The 13433-nt window shown below is 37.7% G+C and overlaps 1 protein-coding gene across 1 annotated transcript in view; it reads right to left on the bottom strand.

Annotated features, from left to right (window-relative positions):
* The window catches only part of LOC100890965 (ABC transporter G family member 21), a 29028-nt gene extending 15926 nt beyond the window's left edge, over positions 1–13102 (bottom strand). Inside the window, exons 1-5 of the mRNA XM_030986621.1 lie at positions 12823–13102; positions 5806–5959; positions 2992–3164; positions 2290–2395; positions 314–414 (exon numbers count right to left, since the gene is read on the bottom strand). Of these exons, the coding sequence (XP_030842481.1) occupies positions 314–414; positions 2290–2395; positions 2992–3164; positions 5806–5938 (513 nt within the window). The 5' untranslated portion in view covers positions 5939–5959; positions 12823–13102. The remainder of the gene's footprint in view (positions 1–313; positions 415–2289; positions 2396–2991; positions 3165–5805; positions 5960–12822) is intronic.
* Positions 13103–13433: the final 331 nt, after the last annotated feature.

Below are 13433 nucleotides of genomic sequence, written 5' to 3'. Positions count from 1 at the left end.
CTTTCCTCAACTGAGTAACACCTGTGTCATCGCCCCCCTCCCCCACGTGACGCCACTAGATTGATTTGCGAGGGAGCAAAGCAACAGAGCAAAAAGAAAAAATTTAACATTTCATTCTGTTCTTATTCAAATTAAATACTGAAATATATCAATGTAGGCCTATTACAAAGGCATACAGAGCACATTTCACCTCCGTCTTTCCACCAAAGAAAGAAGAAAAAAAAAAATCAAAACATCGTTTAGCACCCGGTTGGGACCCGGGGTTGGGAGCACGTTGCCTAAGGCTAGCTAGGTCACTGGTGTATATACTCACATCTAGAAGCAGTATGGAGGGATCAGTGAGAAGCTCACATCCAATGTTAGCTCTCTTCTTCTCTCCTCCCGATAGTCCACGATTCAGCGAGTTACCCATCTCTGAAACATAAAAGTGTTTTGAGGAAATCTGAGGTTTAAAGTAGATATTCATTGATTTTAAAAAACTAATTTTATTTTCATCATAGCAAAGTTGAAACTTTGATTTGACAAGGTTATCAAAATTCAATGCTTGGAAACATTCGAAGAAGTGATTATTATAAATTACAAAACGCTTAAATACAGCCCCGGCATAGCACCTGAAGAGCTCTCCGAACGCTGCTGAGATATGTGAGATCACTGTATGGACATGATTTGCACAAGCAGACGATGTCCAATGACATCTCACACATTTTCATTGCCTGTGTTTTCATCTTCTCTTGAGTTCTTTCTCTTACTTCACTACCGTCAGGCTAAATGTATAATCTATTGCCTCACTCTAAACCACGCGCATGGTTTTATTTTGATGACAAATGCAGCGATACAAAAAAAAAGGAATTTGTCGCTTGTAAACAAAATAAGACGCCATTGCATATTCAGCTGCGCACACCGCGGTATGTTCGGCGTTTCAAGAGGGAACAAATGCCGTCCTTAATATCATTCCGGGGGTTTTTCAATTTGAAAGTCTGGTTTCTTTGATTGTTAATTAACTCCTATTCTGTGTATTTACAAGCAAAATATTTTAGTTATCAGAATCGGGTTATATCCCCTTTTGAATGGTTTAACATGTCATTACATTTATATACACTAAACTCATTATAATTTGACAATTATGTTCATTCTTTATGGGATGTCGTCTGCTTGGGCAGTATTGGTCCATATAGTGACGTCATTAAAACATCGTTATTTTTCCGGCGAATCTCTCGTACATATCCCAGCTGCTATGGAGGTGGTTGTATTTGCATTTTTATAAATCACCCGATATGTAGTTGACCTAAAACTTGTACGATTGCCATCTGTTAGCTTACCAGTTTCTAGTGATACCTTAGTTGACATATTTGTGATTTTCTTTGAATTTCACCTTTAAGATGGTTGATGGTTGTGACGTCACACTCTCCAGTAAAAACTGATTCGTAGATGAATGAAATGGGTGAGATATTAATAGGACTTTGTAATCATCTTAAAGGCAGGCTTTACTAATTCAGCCAGAAGGGATTAGACCACCAAGCGAGCCAGCGAGGTCACTGTGAATGGTGGCTATCTTATTAACTCAGCTCTCATTTAACATAAGAAAAAGAGGATCATGGGGGACCAACAGGCACCGATTGGGGAAGTTTCTATATAGAGGGAGCAAGTAGCTACAAGTAGGACAGTGTGCCTTTAAGCAAGAACAACGTTTGACAAAGTGCATGCATATATGGGCGGCTATTGAGGCCAATATTAACACCCACAAAAACAAACAAAGAAGCATAAAAACAAACAAAGGTCAGAGCAAAATAGACAAAGTACCCAGAAGAAAGGACCAATTAACAAACAATCAAGCAAAGGTCAGAGCAAAATAACGGTTAACGGTAAGCAAATAGAAATCAATCACGAACATGAAAAAGGATAAACTCAAATAGACATCACAATCATCGTACGAACTGACACTCAAAGGACAACAGAGGGCGTTTGGTTTACGGTAAGGAAATAGACATCACGAACATGAAAAAGGATAAACTCAAACAGACATCACATCATCAAGCCTCGTTTGGATATGACGCGGCTAAACCGCGGCGATTTTTAAAGATTTTTGTTAAGGCGCACAAGGCTTTGGTTATTCTATTTCATGGCAAGGCAGATTTTGAGGCGGTTTGCAGCGCCATATATGATTGATACTTTTTGCTTCAAATTTTTCAAAAATTAAAACCACATGAGACATGCAGTAGAGAAAAGGGTTGGATCGAGTTGGAGCTCACGTCATCACGTGTTGTAATTAGGATCTAATTAATTACTCACTAGTATCGAGGCACTTGTGTAAGTCAAGAGTTTCGACGATGCTTCGAATCTTCTGCTTTTTGTCCTCATCTGTCAAGCGGCTGGGTAATCTCAGATCTGCTGTGAACTTCAGAGTTTCACAAAAAAATGAAGGAGACAATTATCTAAAATGTAATGGCAATTTCAATTGCAAATGATAATGGTGGATTTTAAGTCATCTACTACTATATTGCGCAAATATCCATCCCAGGGGATGCTTAATGCGTCTACAAAATACATTATATTAGTGCCGCGGTGGGACTCGAACCGCGAACCATGTGATCCGCAGTTGACCAGGGGTTCTCAAACTTTCTGGACGGCCCAGATGTGATTTGTAAAAAAGCTGTAAGGTCCGACATGGGGCGCCATTTGCTGGAAAGCCGGGCACGACTCAAGCATTACTCAATTTTGTTTCAAACTTAGACAATCTACTCCTAAATTTCCACTCTCTTTTTCTCCCGCTCTCTGTAGCTGTGTTAAACTTTGCTACCGAACGGGAGAGAACGTGCCCCATGTCCCCCCCCCCCCCCGTTTCTACGCCGTTCGATTTTACCGAGAAATGGTAGGTAGATACAGATATTTAGGATTTTGGGGTGGGGAAGGGGAACGAGGGGGTCTAGATTCATCTGTAGCACTTTAAAACAACCCTTCTGATTGATCCCCTTGGTACCAACACCCCCTTACCTTAAAAGTTTCCCTCAAAGTGAGTTCACTTAGGAACAAGTCTTCCTGTAACACGAAACTGATTTGTCTTCTTAAACGCTTGCTGATGGGTTGGCCATTCAGAAAAATACCTCCAGATTCTAGCGCCCTCTGTCGACCAGCCAAACAAGTTAGCAGAAGAGTCTTCCCTGCGCCTGTAACATGAAGAAATCATTTTTGTTAAGTCATGATTCGCCAGAATAGAATATTACATGTCGATTCAGGTAAGTGAAAAGTAATAACATGATGTAACAAAGAGGTGTTTCAGAAGCTCTTCTGTTTTTAACCACCACCCCTAAAATTAAATAAATGGATGAATGAATAAATGTAATTACCAAACGTTGTGAAACAAACACCTCCCCCCCCCCCCCATCTCCAACTTTAAAAAATAAAGGAAGTTTGATTAATGTAGCAACCATTATTTGCCCCTCCTACAAATAGGTATAGCACACCAAATATAATTACAACAAACACATGTTATTTGATGGTTACAAATGATCAAGCTTTATGAAAGCTTCAAAAAAAACAAAAAACAGAATTGAAATTGGTCAATGCGTTGTGATTTTATACCATTTTTTTGATATCGCAAAATTATCGAAAAACCTGCCAGAAATGGTCAAATTGTCAAAAATGGCATAATTCGACAAAGTTGACAACTTAATTCATCACTTTCTTGGACACAAATAATAAATTAAATTATCAGACACTAAAATATCATCTTTGTGGTAAAAAATACAAACAAGAAAATCTATTACCGTTTGAAAACAGAAGCCAACAAAATAAGTCATTTTTGTCATTTTTGTGAATCTGCAGATATAAAAAAGTTGTGAAAAATAACTAAGTCCGCCTAATTAATATGCGCATATGTAATTAAATCAAAACCGAACATGATACATCATTAAAACCTATGTATATCAGACAGGTATGGAAATATATTTCATTTGAAATAAAATAAAATCATGAATATTCATCAAATATGCAAATTAGGTCATTTCAGCTAATTATATATTCGCGCACTCATTTTGCAAATTGGGAAAGTCAGACTGTTCTTTTTTGGGGCATTTTTTAAATCATATATTCATAGATCATATTTACACCAAATATTTACCTTAAATTCCTAATATTTTGCAATGCCAATACAATATGGCGATGGAAATTACTTGGATCACCGTCACAGCTATTTCCTCATGTGTTTAACAAATTATTCAGAAAAACTGATCATATGATAAGAATTTGTAGACTTTCAGCTACATCACAGTATATTTTTCTTTAAAAAAAAATGTCAGATGTGAGGATTTATGACGATTTTTCGAGAAACCATTCAACAGGCAACAACATTTCACAGGGACTGAATTTCAGAGAAAAACAAAGTTTGGTGATCCCAGTTGTGGCTACCTTGAGTGTAAATAACAAATTGATTCAATGAGGGAAACACATGAGGATATTGCATATTACATTGAGGTGCATTTTTTTCACCACGCAGAATAGCAGCGCGAGTCAATGGGCGATCAGCGGGCCATGTCACACATGGCTGAAAAGACAATATTCTAATTCAATAATTAACATATTTTCCACATGCCTATAACAATGAAACTACACAGAATTGTAGTTAAAGGTATGTTTGAAATATATGTGAAATAAAAAATATTATATACCTCACTTAAGAAATCCAGCCATCTGATTGGTCGAATTGCATTCATAAACTTCAACTGTTCCTGTAAAATTCCCGGTAACCATGCATAAAACATTTAATATTTTTAATAACCATGGTTATTAAAAAAATAGGTCAGCCTCCATGGTTACCCCATAGGTTACATGTTAAAAAATGGTTTGAGCGATCGAGGATACCGTATGTGTGCGAAGGATTGGTCGGTAATTTCAATACAATTGAATCTCGATCGATCTTACCGACAATTTTATCTTGCATTGTTGACATGAAGACGAAAATAACTTCAAAAACAAAAAAACAACATCTGCCGATAGATCTTGATCTAAGTTCGTGCCAATATGCATTGCAAAAGTAAAAGAAGGGTGCTTTTGCGAAGCATTCATCACGCCGAAGCCGGTTTCAATCCATTTTAATGTATATATTGTACAAAACTGCCACGCATGTGAACAGCGCGCGATGGCCGAATGGTGTAAGGCGTTGGTGTAATATTCATCACTCATTGTACGCAAGGGTTCGACTCTCACCTTCGACAAAAAAAAAAAAAAAAAATTATTTTTTATTTTTTAGTCTATTTTTTTCGGCATATAAAAGTATTAATGACTGCTTTAATATTCGAGAAATAGTTGTTTTCATACGCTCTCGGGAAGGTTACAATTGGGCTATTCCCCTCGGCAAGCCTCGGGGAATAGCACAATTCTAACCTTCCCTTGAGCGTAATAAAACAACTATTTCTCTCAAAGCAGTCATTAATACTATATTGTTTAGTTTTTTTAAATACATTTGCAAAAATTGCTATTTCTACCAACTGACTGCTGTTGTGTGTGTGTGTTTGCGGGGCAGACTGTTTGCGCAGTCAGTGTGATCACCCTACTACAACTAAACCGGTACAAACCAGATTGAATAACACATAACTGGTACTGACCACTGACCACTAAACCGGGGCTGAGCCGGATTGAATAATACACAACACCGGTATTCTCCGCTCGGTCCCATGACTTATGTAAAATAAACCAGTACGAAACAGTTTGAATAACGCTGAACCGGTAACCACCACTTCAGGTCCCATAACTTATTATGTTAACTAAACCGGTAACAGTCAGATTGAATTACACAGAACCGGTACTCACCGCTCGGTCCCATAACTGCCATCAGTTGACCGGGTTTAGCCGTCCCAGACACTCCACGAAGAACCTCCCTTTTGTTGATGGTGAGAAAGAGGTCAGTGAACTCTAATGTCACTTGCTTCTGATAGCTTGCCATAATGGCTATCTTTTTATCCCGCTGGAAACCAAGAATAAAAATGGAGACAAACAAATAAAAAAATATATTCAATACTATATTCTTAGAAAGGCGAGGGATGAGTATTTAATTTAAAAAAGGGGAAATTGGCCTACTCACGAATCTATTGATGACACTGATAATAGTAGTAATAATAATAATGATATAGGCCTATATGATTTATAAGGCGCCAAATCCAATTAAAATTATTAAAATGCTCAAGGCGCACTAGTACAAAATATGAAAATACATAAACATATTTGCACACAAATACAACATAACACACGAAGAAGAAAAATCAGATCAACTAAAATCCAACTGAAAAAGTTAAGTTTTAAGGTTGCTTTTGAAAGATTCTACTGTAGGAATAATATCTCTGATCCCTCGAGATAAACAATTCCAGAGTGATGGCCTCCCGTTTACGGCTAGACTTTAAACATTCTAGGGTGTGCTCTCCCCCCACTTTGGGAAGAACGAGAAATCAAGGGTTTTGAGAGGGTAACAATACGAGCAAACATTATTTCTGAAATTATTGTAAAAAGGCAAGTCGGAGATAAGTTGAACAAGACAGCATTTCCGAACTCAAGGCGAGATGAAAATAATGAATGTATATAGGAATAACCTTCTTCGTTGCACTGCGAGTTATACGAATCCAAAATTACGCAACTGAAAAGACATGGCTGGAATGAATGACAACTGCAGTATAACAGTCAACAGGAACACACAGGGGAATTGAGAACGATGCCTTCAATAATGCTAGCATAAATAGGCTCTCGAATTACGATCATGAAAGTGTGCCGATGATGATGAAATGATAATGTTCATGAATACGATAATGACGATATTAATGGCCATGATTAAAAGTGGTATAGCGCCTCCTTCAGGTATTCGATAGAGAATTGTTAGACGGTAACTGTTAACTTGCTAAACATGCTCAAATTTCGACATGATCCCAACCTCTGATAAAAAAAATTAAAAAACGGAACGTTTCCTATAGCCCATAGTCTCAGCAATGACAAACTAAAATCGGGAATAAAAACAGCAACAATGAACGAGATACTGCTCAGAGAACAGTGTCATGTAGATTCATGATGTGAAGGATATTCACCTTTCATAGGCATAACACGCAAATTAAGAAAATTCTGACATGTCGCCTTTAATTGAAATTTTCACCATGATGACGTCACCAAATCGAAAAATAATGAATGTGTTAGCTACCACATTTTGAAAATATGGAAGTAAATTGATTAATATTTACAGAGATAAAATCAATTTTCCATAAATTTGCTGACGTCATAATTTGCAAATTCGTTTTTGAGTTCCAAGGCTATTTTGATGATGTCGGGATATATATAATGGCCAAATGAGACCTGAAATCATATCTACTGTGTTTCGATAGAAATTGCCTGGATGTATATTGAAAAATCGTTTCCACAAAAAAGTGGAGAAATAAATAAAAATAAATAAAGAAATAAAGAAAGAAAATTCTGACGAAATGAATAGGTGGTCTGTTGACAACAGATCACCTAATAATAATAAACGAGAATTTAATTTATCATTCAAAGGAATTAGGTGGTCTGTAGTAAATCTGAAACTGGAATAGTTTAAATATCGTTCAAGTAGAGTAGAATGATATATTTAGTGATTTGATGTTGTAGTATACATATATGGTCAAGATGATGGTGATAGGGATGATGACAATGATCATTAGGATAAAAGCAGAGATGACACTGGTGATTGGGAAAATAATGAGGATTTATGATAGTAATCATGTTGATATAAGTGATAATGATAATATCTGTGCCCTTTGTATTCTTATTTTACCTCTACCATATACTATGGGGAAAATCATGAATTGAAATACATTAGTTAGTGAATCACATAATCATAATTTCTATCATTATCATTACCACCTATATCACCATGATTGTCAAATCAGCATGACCGCTATTATTATCCTGATTTTCCCACTCGTCAGTGTCATCTCTGCTATCATCTTTATGATCATCGTCATCATCCTTATATCAATCATCATGATCATCAATTTCAATTTGTCCTATATAATTATATGATTCTACTGCTTATTATTTTTCAGTTATTCTATTTTAACGATATACCAACTAATTTCGTTTCAATGACGATTTAAATTGTCATGTTTTTCTCTATGGTACACTTGGTAAAGATGAATTAAGATTTCAAATGGCCAAGAAAAGAAATGGAGCAATCGAGGAACGTTCGAAGACATTTATGAGGGAGAAAATTAGGCGGGATAGGGAGAGGGTATATGAGGGTAAGGGAGATAGAGCAAGAATAAACAGGGAGAGAGAGAGAGAGAGATATGCGAGGGTGAAAGTGTAGAGAGAGAGAGAGAGATGAAGAGACAAAGCAAGAGAGGGAGAGGTCGGGGCAGAACAAAGGAGAAGGTTGAAAACGGAGCAAGAGAGAGAAGAGAGAGAGAGAGAGAGAGAGAGAAAGAGAAAGAGAGAAATGCAATGGAGAACGATGCATCCAAAATTTCAGTATAAAAAGAATTGAATATTTACTATATTTATAGAGAAAGAGGCATATATGCATGTATTATATGTCCGTGGGAGAGACGTAAACATCGCATATACCTGGGCTGATCGAATAACTAGAAAATATAAACGTCTGTAAAGGAGACTAGCATCATAGAACTGACACGATTTGATATTTCTCTCCTATAGATATAACACGCAAAATTAAGCATTTTATTACTTTTTTTGTGATTGCATATGATTATGATATAAATGTCGAAGAAGGTGATAAAATTAGCAGCATATAGAGAGTAATGATAAATCATGACTGGTCTGTATAATGCCATCCATTAATTTGCGCTCACTACCAAACATGCGATCGATAAAAATCTTTGAAAAACACTGCTATTATATATGATGGCTACATAAGCAGTTAAATATTAACAGGGACATATAGATATGGAGAATGTAATGCACTTACCAGACATAGTAAAAAGCTGGACAGGAGCGTGTTTCTAATTTTGGAGAAGGCTTTATATGTACATGACCATTGGTATATAATATTTCAGCTAAAACTTCTATGAACCCAAATTGGAATTTGTTGTAAATAGAGTGTATAGAGTCAAGTCTTGATCATCTTGTATGACAAGTACCAAGCACATTCACTGCATATGTGCATTGGGGTGGTAGTTGTTTGGTAGGGGCAATTGAAAACGTCTGTTTGGGGTCAGCTATGCCTAGTAATTAATTTTAATGTACAAAAGATAATATAATATTTATTTCTTTACCTGTTTGACGGATTTGAATAAAATTTGATATGAAGGTTCGTGGTATCAAAACAAAGGTCATAGCTCATTATATATGCGAATCTGATTTCCGATCCACAACTTTAGTATTGTTTGACGGATTTTAAGGAAATAGGATATGAAGGTTCATGGTATTAAAACACAGCCTAAGTTCGATTTCGGAGTATGTACTAGGTCAAAGGTCATAGCTCAATAAATATGCGAATCTGGTTTCCATTCGATAACTTGAGTAATGTTGGACGGATTTTAATGAAATATGATATGAAGGCACAGCCTAAGTTCGATTTCTGAGTATGTACATTAAAGTTGAAAGGTCATATAGCTCATTAAATATGCAAAAACATCTAATTACATATGTGAAAATGTGGTTAACTTCCTTGCCTATTAATATAATAGTATAGTCTAATGGAGGTAACTTGTTCTGACGTAATATAGGCCATTTGTACCCTGCGAGGGGATGCTACGCTTTGCGTTGACTTGTTGAACTTATTGGCATGCACCCAGTTGATTTTCATCATGTGTTAGATCTCGTTATTGAAAACAAGATCAAACACATCGTCATAATCTACAGAGTGCAACCAAAAATTTCTTAACAACAATTGAAATTTCTTTCAGGAAGCCTAACAATAAAAGCTGATTTTGATTCAAAGAGCATCGTAGAGACGATAAACAAACCGTCACACGTCGTTAAGCGTGAGACCGTTCATTCCTATCTCTCCCCGCCAAATAATCCGAACAAAAGAATCAACCGTGAGTTATCAACTGTACAACCCATCGTACGTGTTTTTAGTCCGTACGGTTTTGGGGGAGGCCATGGCCGCCACGTTTTTCTGAAAACGTAGGGTGGGATTGGCAAAGGCAGGAAGGGAGTACCGGGCACGCATGTCACACACACTGGGGTTGAGTCGCTAGCCCGACCGCAGCCCGAACGCAGCGAAAGTTCCCCGTGCACTAAAAGTGCTACGGTGTGTCTGTGGGCTCCCGAATCCGTACGGAGGCGGTACTCACCACGTACGGATACTCAAATTTTGCCCACGTTTTTGCACGTAGACAGCACGCACTTGCAAGTACGGTGGGTTGTGACTACTGCATAAACGAATCATGAGTCCTTGAAAAATTAATACTGCTTGTCAATTCGAGCCAGATGCATTTAATGGTAAGGTTTATTAAAGACAAAGATTCATGAAAATTGTCAATTGTGAGTTTATCGTCTAGACGTTTTGCAAAAGATAATCAGGATAATAAGGATCAGAATGATACCTCTACTACTAGGCCTACTTCTACATGCATTATACTACACTACTGCCATTGTTGATTATCATGACATTGCTTCACACAATAAAAATCCCATATGTTTTATACGCGCGCGGCTACAAGCCGTCACTTCGTGAAAACAAAATCAAAGCGTTCTATATAATTAGTGTTTTCACGAAATGACGGTTTCGTTAAAAGTTCAAGCAGAGGAATGAAAAAGCAGCTACAGAAAGAGGAAAATGTACTTTATCTCCTAGTTCGAGATATCTTGTCTGTACATCAATTAAAACATAACGTTTTGCCGTATTTAGTGTCCATTTCGGAAATTCCATCCACGAGAGAAAATTCCGGATGTTTTACGCGCTGCTACGAGCCGTCACTTCGTGAAAACAAATCACAGCGCGTCCTTGAATTTCGTGTTTTCACGAAGTGACGGTGATGTTTACAGTTCATTTTCACCTAAAACATAAGAAATTATGGAAATAATTAAACATAGAACTAACATTGAGATATGTTCTATCCCAGGATATAACATTTATTCGCATTACATTAAAGAGGTTGAGATTATAATTTGAAAGTTTGAAAGCGATTTATTCAAAACTAACTTTCTTTTATAACTTTCGTTTTTATATATAAAATATCAACAATATCTAATATTGTTCTGGGGATTAGCCTCTACATGTATTTAGTTGTTCTTTGTTTACGGACTTTAGATTTTTTTCGCTATTTGTTTCTCTTAATCTTATTGTTTGTTAGATGTGTATTTTTTTATATGTCTGAACATGTATGTATACTTGTTTTTTTTTTATGAACCACATGTGGAAATAAATTTTGAACTTTTAATTGCGCGCTCATCCGTCGCTTCGTGAAATAGGGACGATTAATGTCTGGTAGCCCATACATTCGCCTCCATGCCAACGGGTTTCCTTTTACAAATTTAAGCTTTCGGTTGATGTACTGGTCGAGGTTCATTATTTGCTGGTCCAAAATTTGAAATTATGCGAGCCAAATATTGGTACGTAATGGTGACCAGCAGTGACGTAATGAGCAAAAAACGTTTGGGAGGCAGACAAAAAAAAATCCGGATCACCCCATTCTCTTACATGCAGGCCCCGCTGAATGTTTTTCAAAGTGGGTGGGGGGAGGCTAAAGTATTTCGATAAGGTAGAGCGTAGCGTAAATTTGCGTGGGGTCTAGGGGCGGAAGCTCAGGGGTATGGGCAGATGAGCATATTTTGAAACCTTATTTATGACACTGGCAGGTTGCTGATTGGCGTGGGGTCAAGGGGGCTGAGTCCCATCAATCTCGGGAAGTTTAGTCATTTTATAACGGTCAGATAAGCATTCAGGGGCCGCCTTTGGGGTCCAGGGGGCAGAGCCCCCGGAAGCTCAGGGGTTTTAGGCATTTAATTACGGTCAGATGACCATAATGTTGATACCTTTGATACCTTTGGTACCTTCTTTGTGACACTGGCAGGTCACTAATTGGCGTGGGGTCCAGGGGACGGAGCCCCCGGAAGCTCAGGGGTTTTAGGCATTAAATTACCATCAGATTAGCATCCAGGGCCGCCTTAGGGCCCTATGCGGGGTCCAGAGCCCCTGAAGCTCAAGCGTTTAAGGCATTAAAGATGGTTAGATGAGTATCAAGGGGCTCGCCTTTGGGCCCTTGGTTTGGTACAGGGGGAAGAGCCCCCGAAAGCTCAGGGGTTTTAGGCGTTTAATTACGGTCAGATGAGCATATTCGCCTTCGTTTTGAGGGAAGTTCTAAATTAGAATTATTTTTTGATACCTTGTTATTTTGTGACACTGACAGGACAATATTTGGCGTGGGGTCCAGGGGGCGGACCCCCAGAATTTCAAGTGTTTTAGGCATTTAATTACCGTCAGATGAGCATCTAAGGGCCCGCCTTAGGGCTCTAGATGGAATTCAGGGGGCAGAGCCCCCGGAAGCTCGGGGGTTTTAGGCAGTTAATGACGATCAGATGAGCATATTCGCCTTCGTTCTGAGGGAAGTTCTAAATTAGAATTATCTTTGGAATGCTGTTGGAATTTAGCCTTTTCACCTTTTTAGGCCTTCAAATTGGACATAGCATACATGAGGTAAACATATCATTCCCCACTAAAACGTTCTTATTAATTGTTATAAATGGGACCCTATATTTTGTTACTTCTATTTCTACCTCTATAACTGACTATAAACAGAGGGATCAATACATGAGGATGTAGTAATAAAGAATTGAATTGGAAATCTATAAGGATTATGTGTATTGTCTGGTATAAATTTGAAACACACGCACACACAAAAAACTCACCGAAAGCAATAACTTGCGTAGGCCTACTCCTATCCTGGGCACAAAAAGATCAAAAATTCAAATAAATTCCGAGCTACTGTCGTCTAGGCATCAGCACTGACAATTACAACGAGACAAATTCATCCTTCCTGTACTAAGTTATTCCATAAATGTCCATCTATCCTCGAACGAATATAAATTTCCAGTTGCCAACTCAAAGTATCATTCGAACTACTTATGTGTCTAATGCTGAGCTTGATCAGTTCATAATGTGGATGGCTGAGTGCACTTTTTCCCGGATAATAACATTGGCGGAGAACCCCACATGGCCCCAATGTCAATGATCAGATTCGAACGATGCTCCACTGTTCAAAGCCAGCAGACCTGATCTTAGTAAACACGAGGTACCTTACAAATGACAATGACTTACAAATGAATAAAGTCTATAGAGTGGTGAAGTGTGACGTCATCAAAAAGCTATTTTTAGAATTTCTCAATTTTTTCTTCATATTCCGAAAGAACATCAAAAATAATGTCCAAATGTCGAAAACCAATTGAATATGTTAAGTATTGGCTGAGATATGACCATCTGTATGAATATATGTCCTATGGGAACTCAGTGTTATATGCTC

Source organism: Strongylocentrotus purpuratus, unplaced genomic scaffold, assembly GCF_000002235.5.
Source record: "Strongylocentrotus purpuratus isolate Spur 01 unplaced genomic scaffold, Spur_5.0 spur5_scaffold_16, whole genome shotgun sequence".
Classification (NCBI taxonomy): domain Eukaryota; kingdom Metazoa; phylum Echinodermata; class Echinoidea; order Camarodonta; family Strongylocentrotidae; genus Strongylocentrotus; species Strongylocentrotus purpuratus.
Note: the sequence above shows the minus strand (reverse complement) of the source record. Positions and strands in the feature narration are given on the sequence as shown.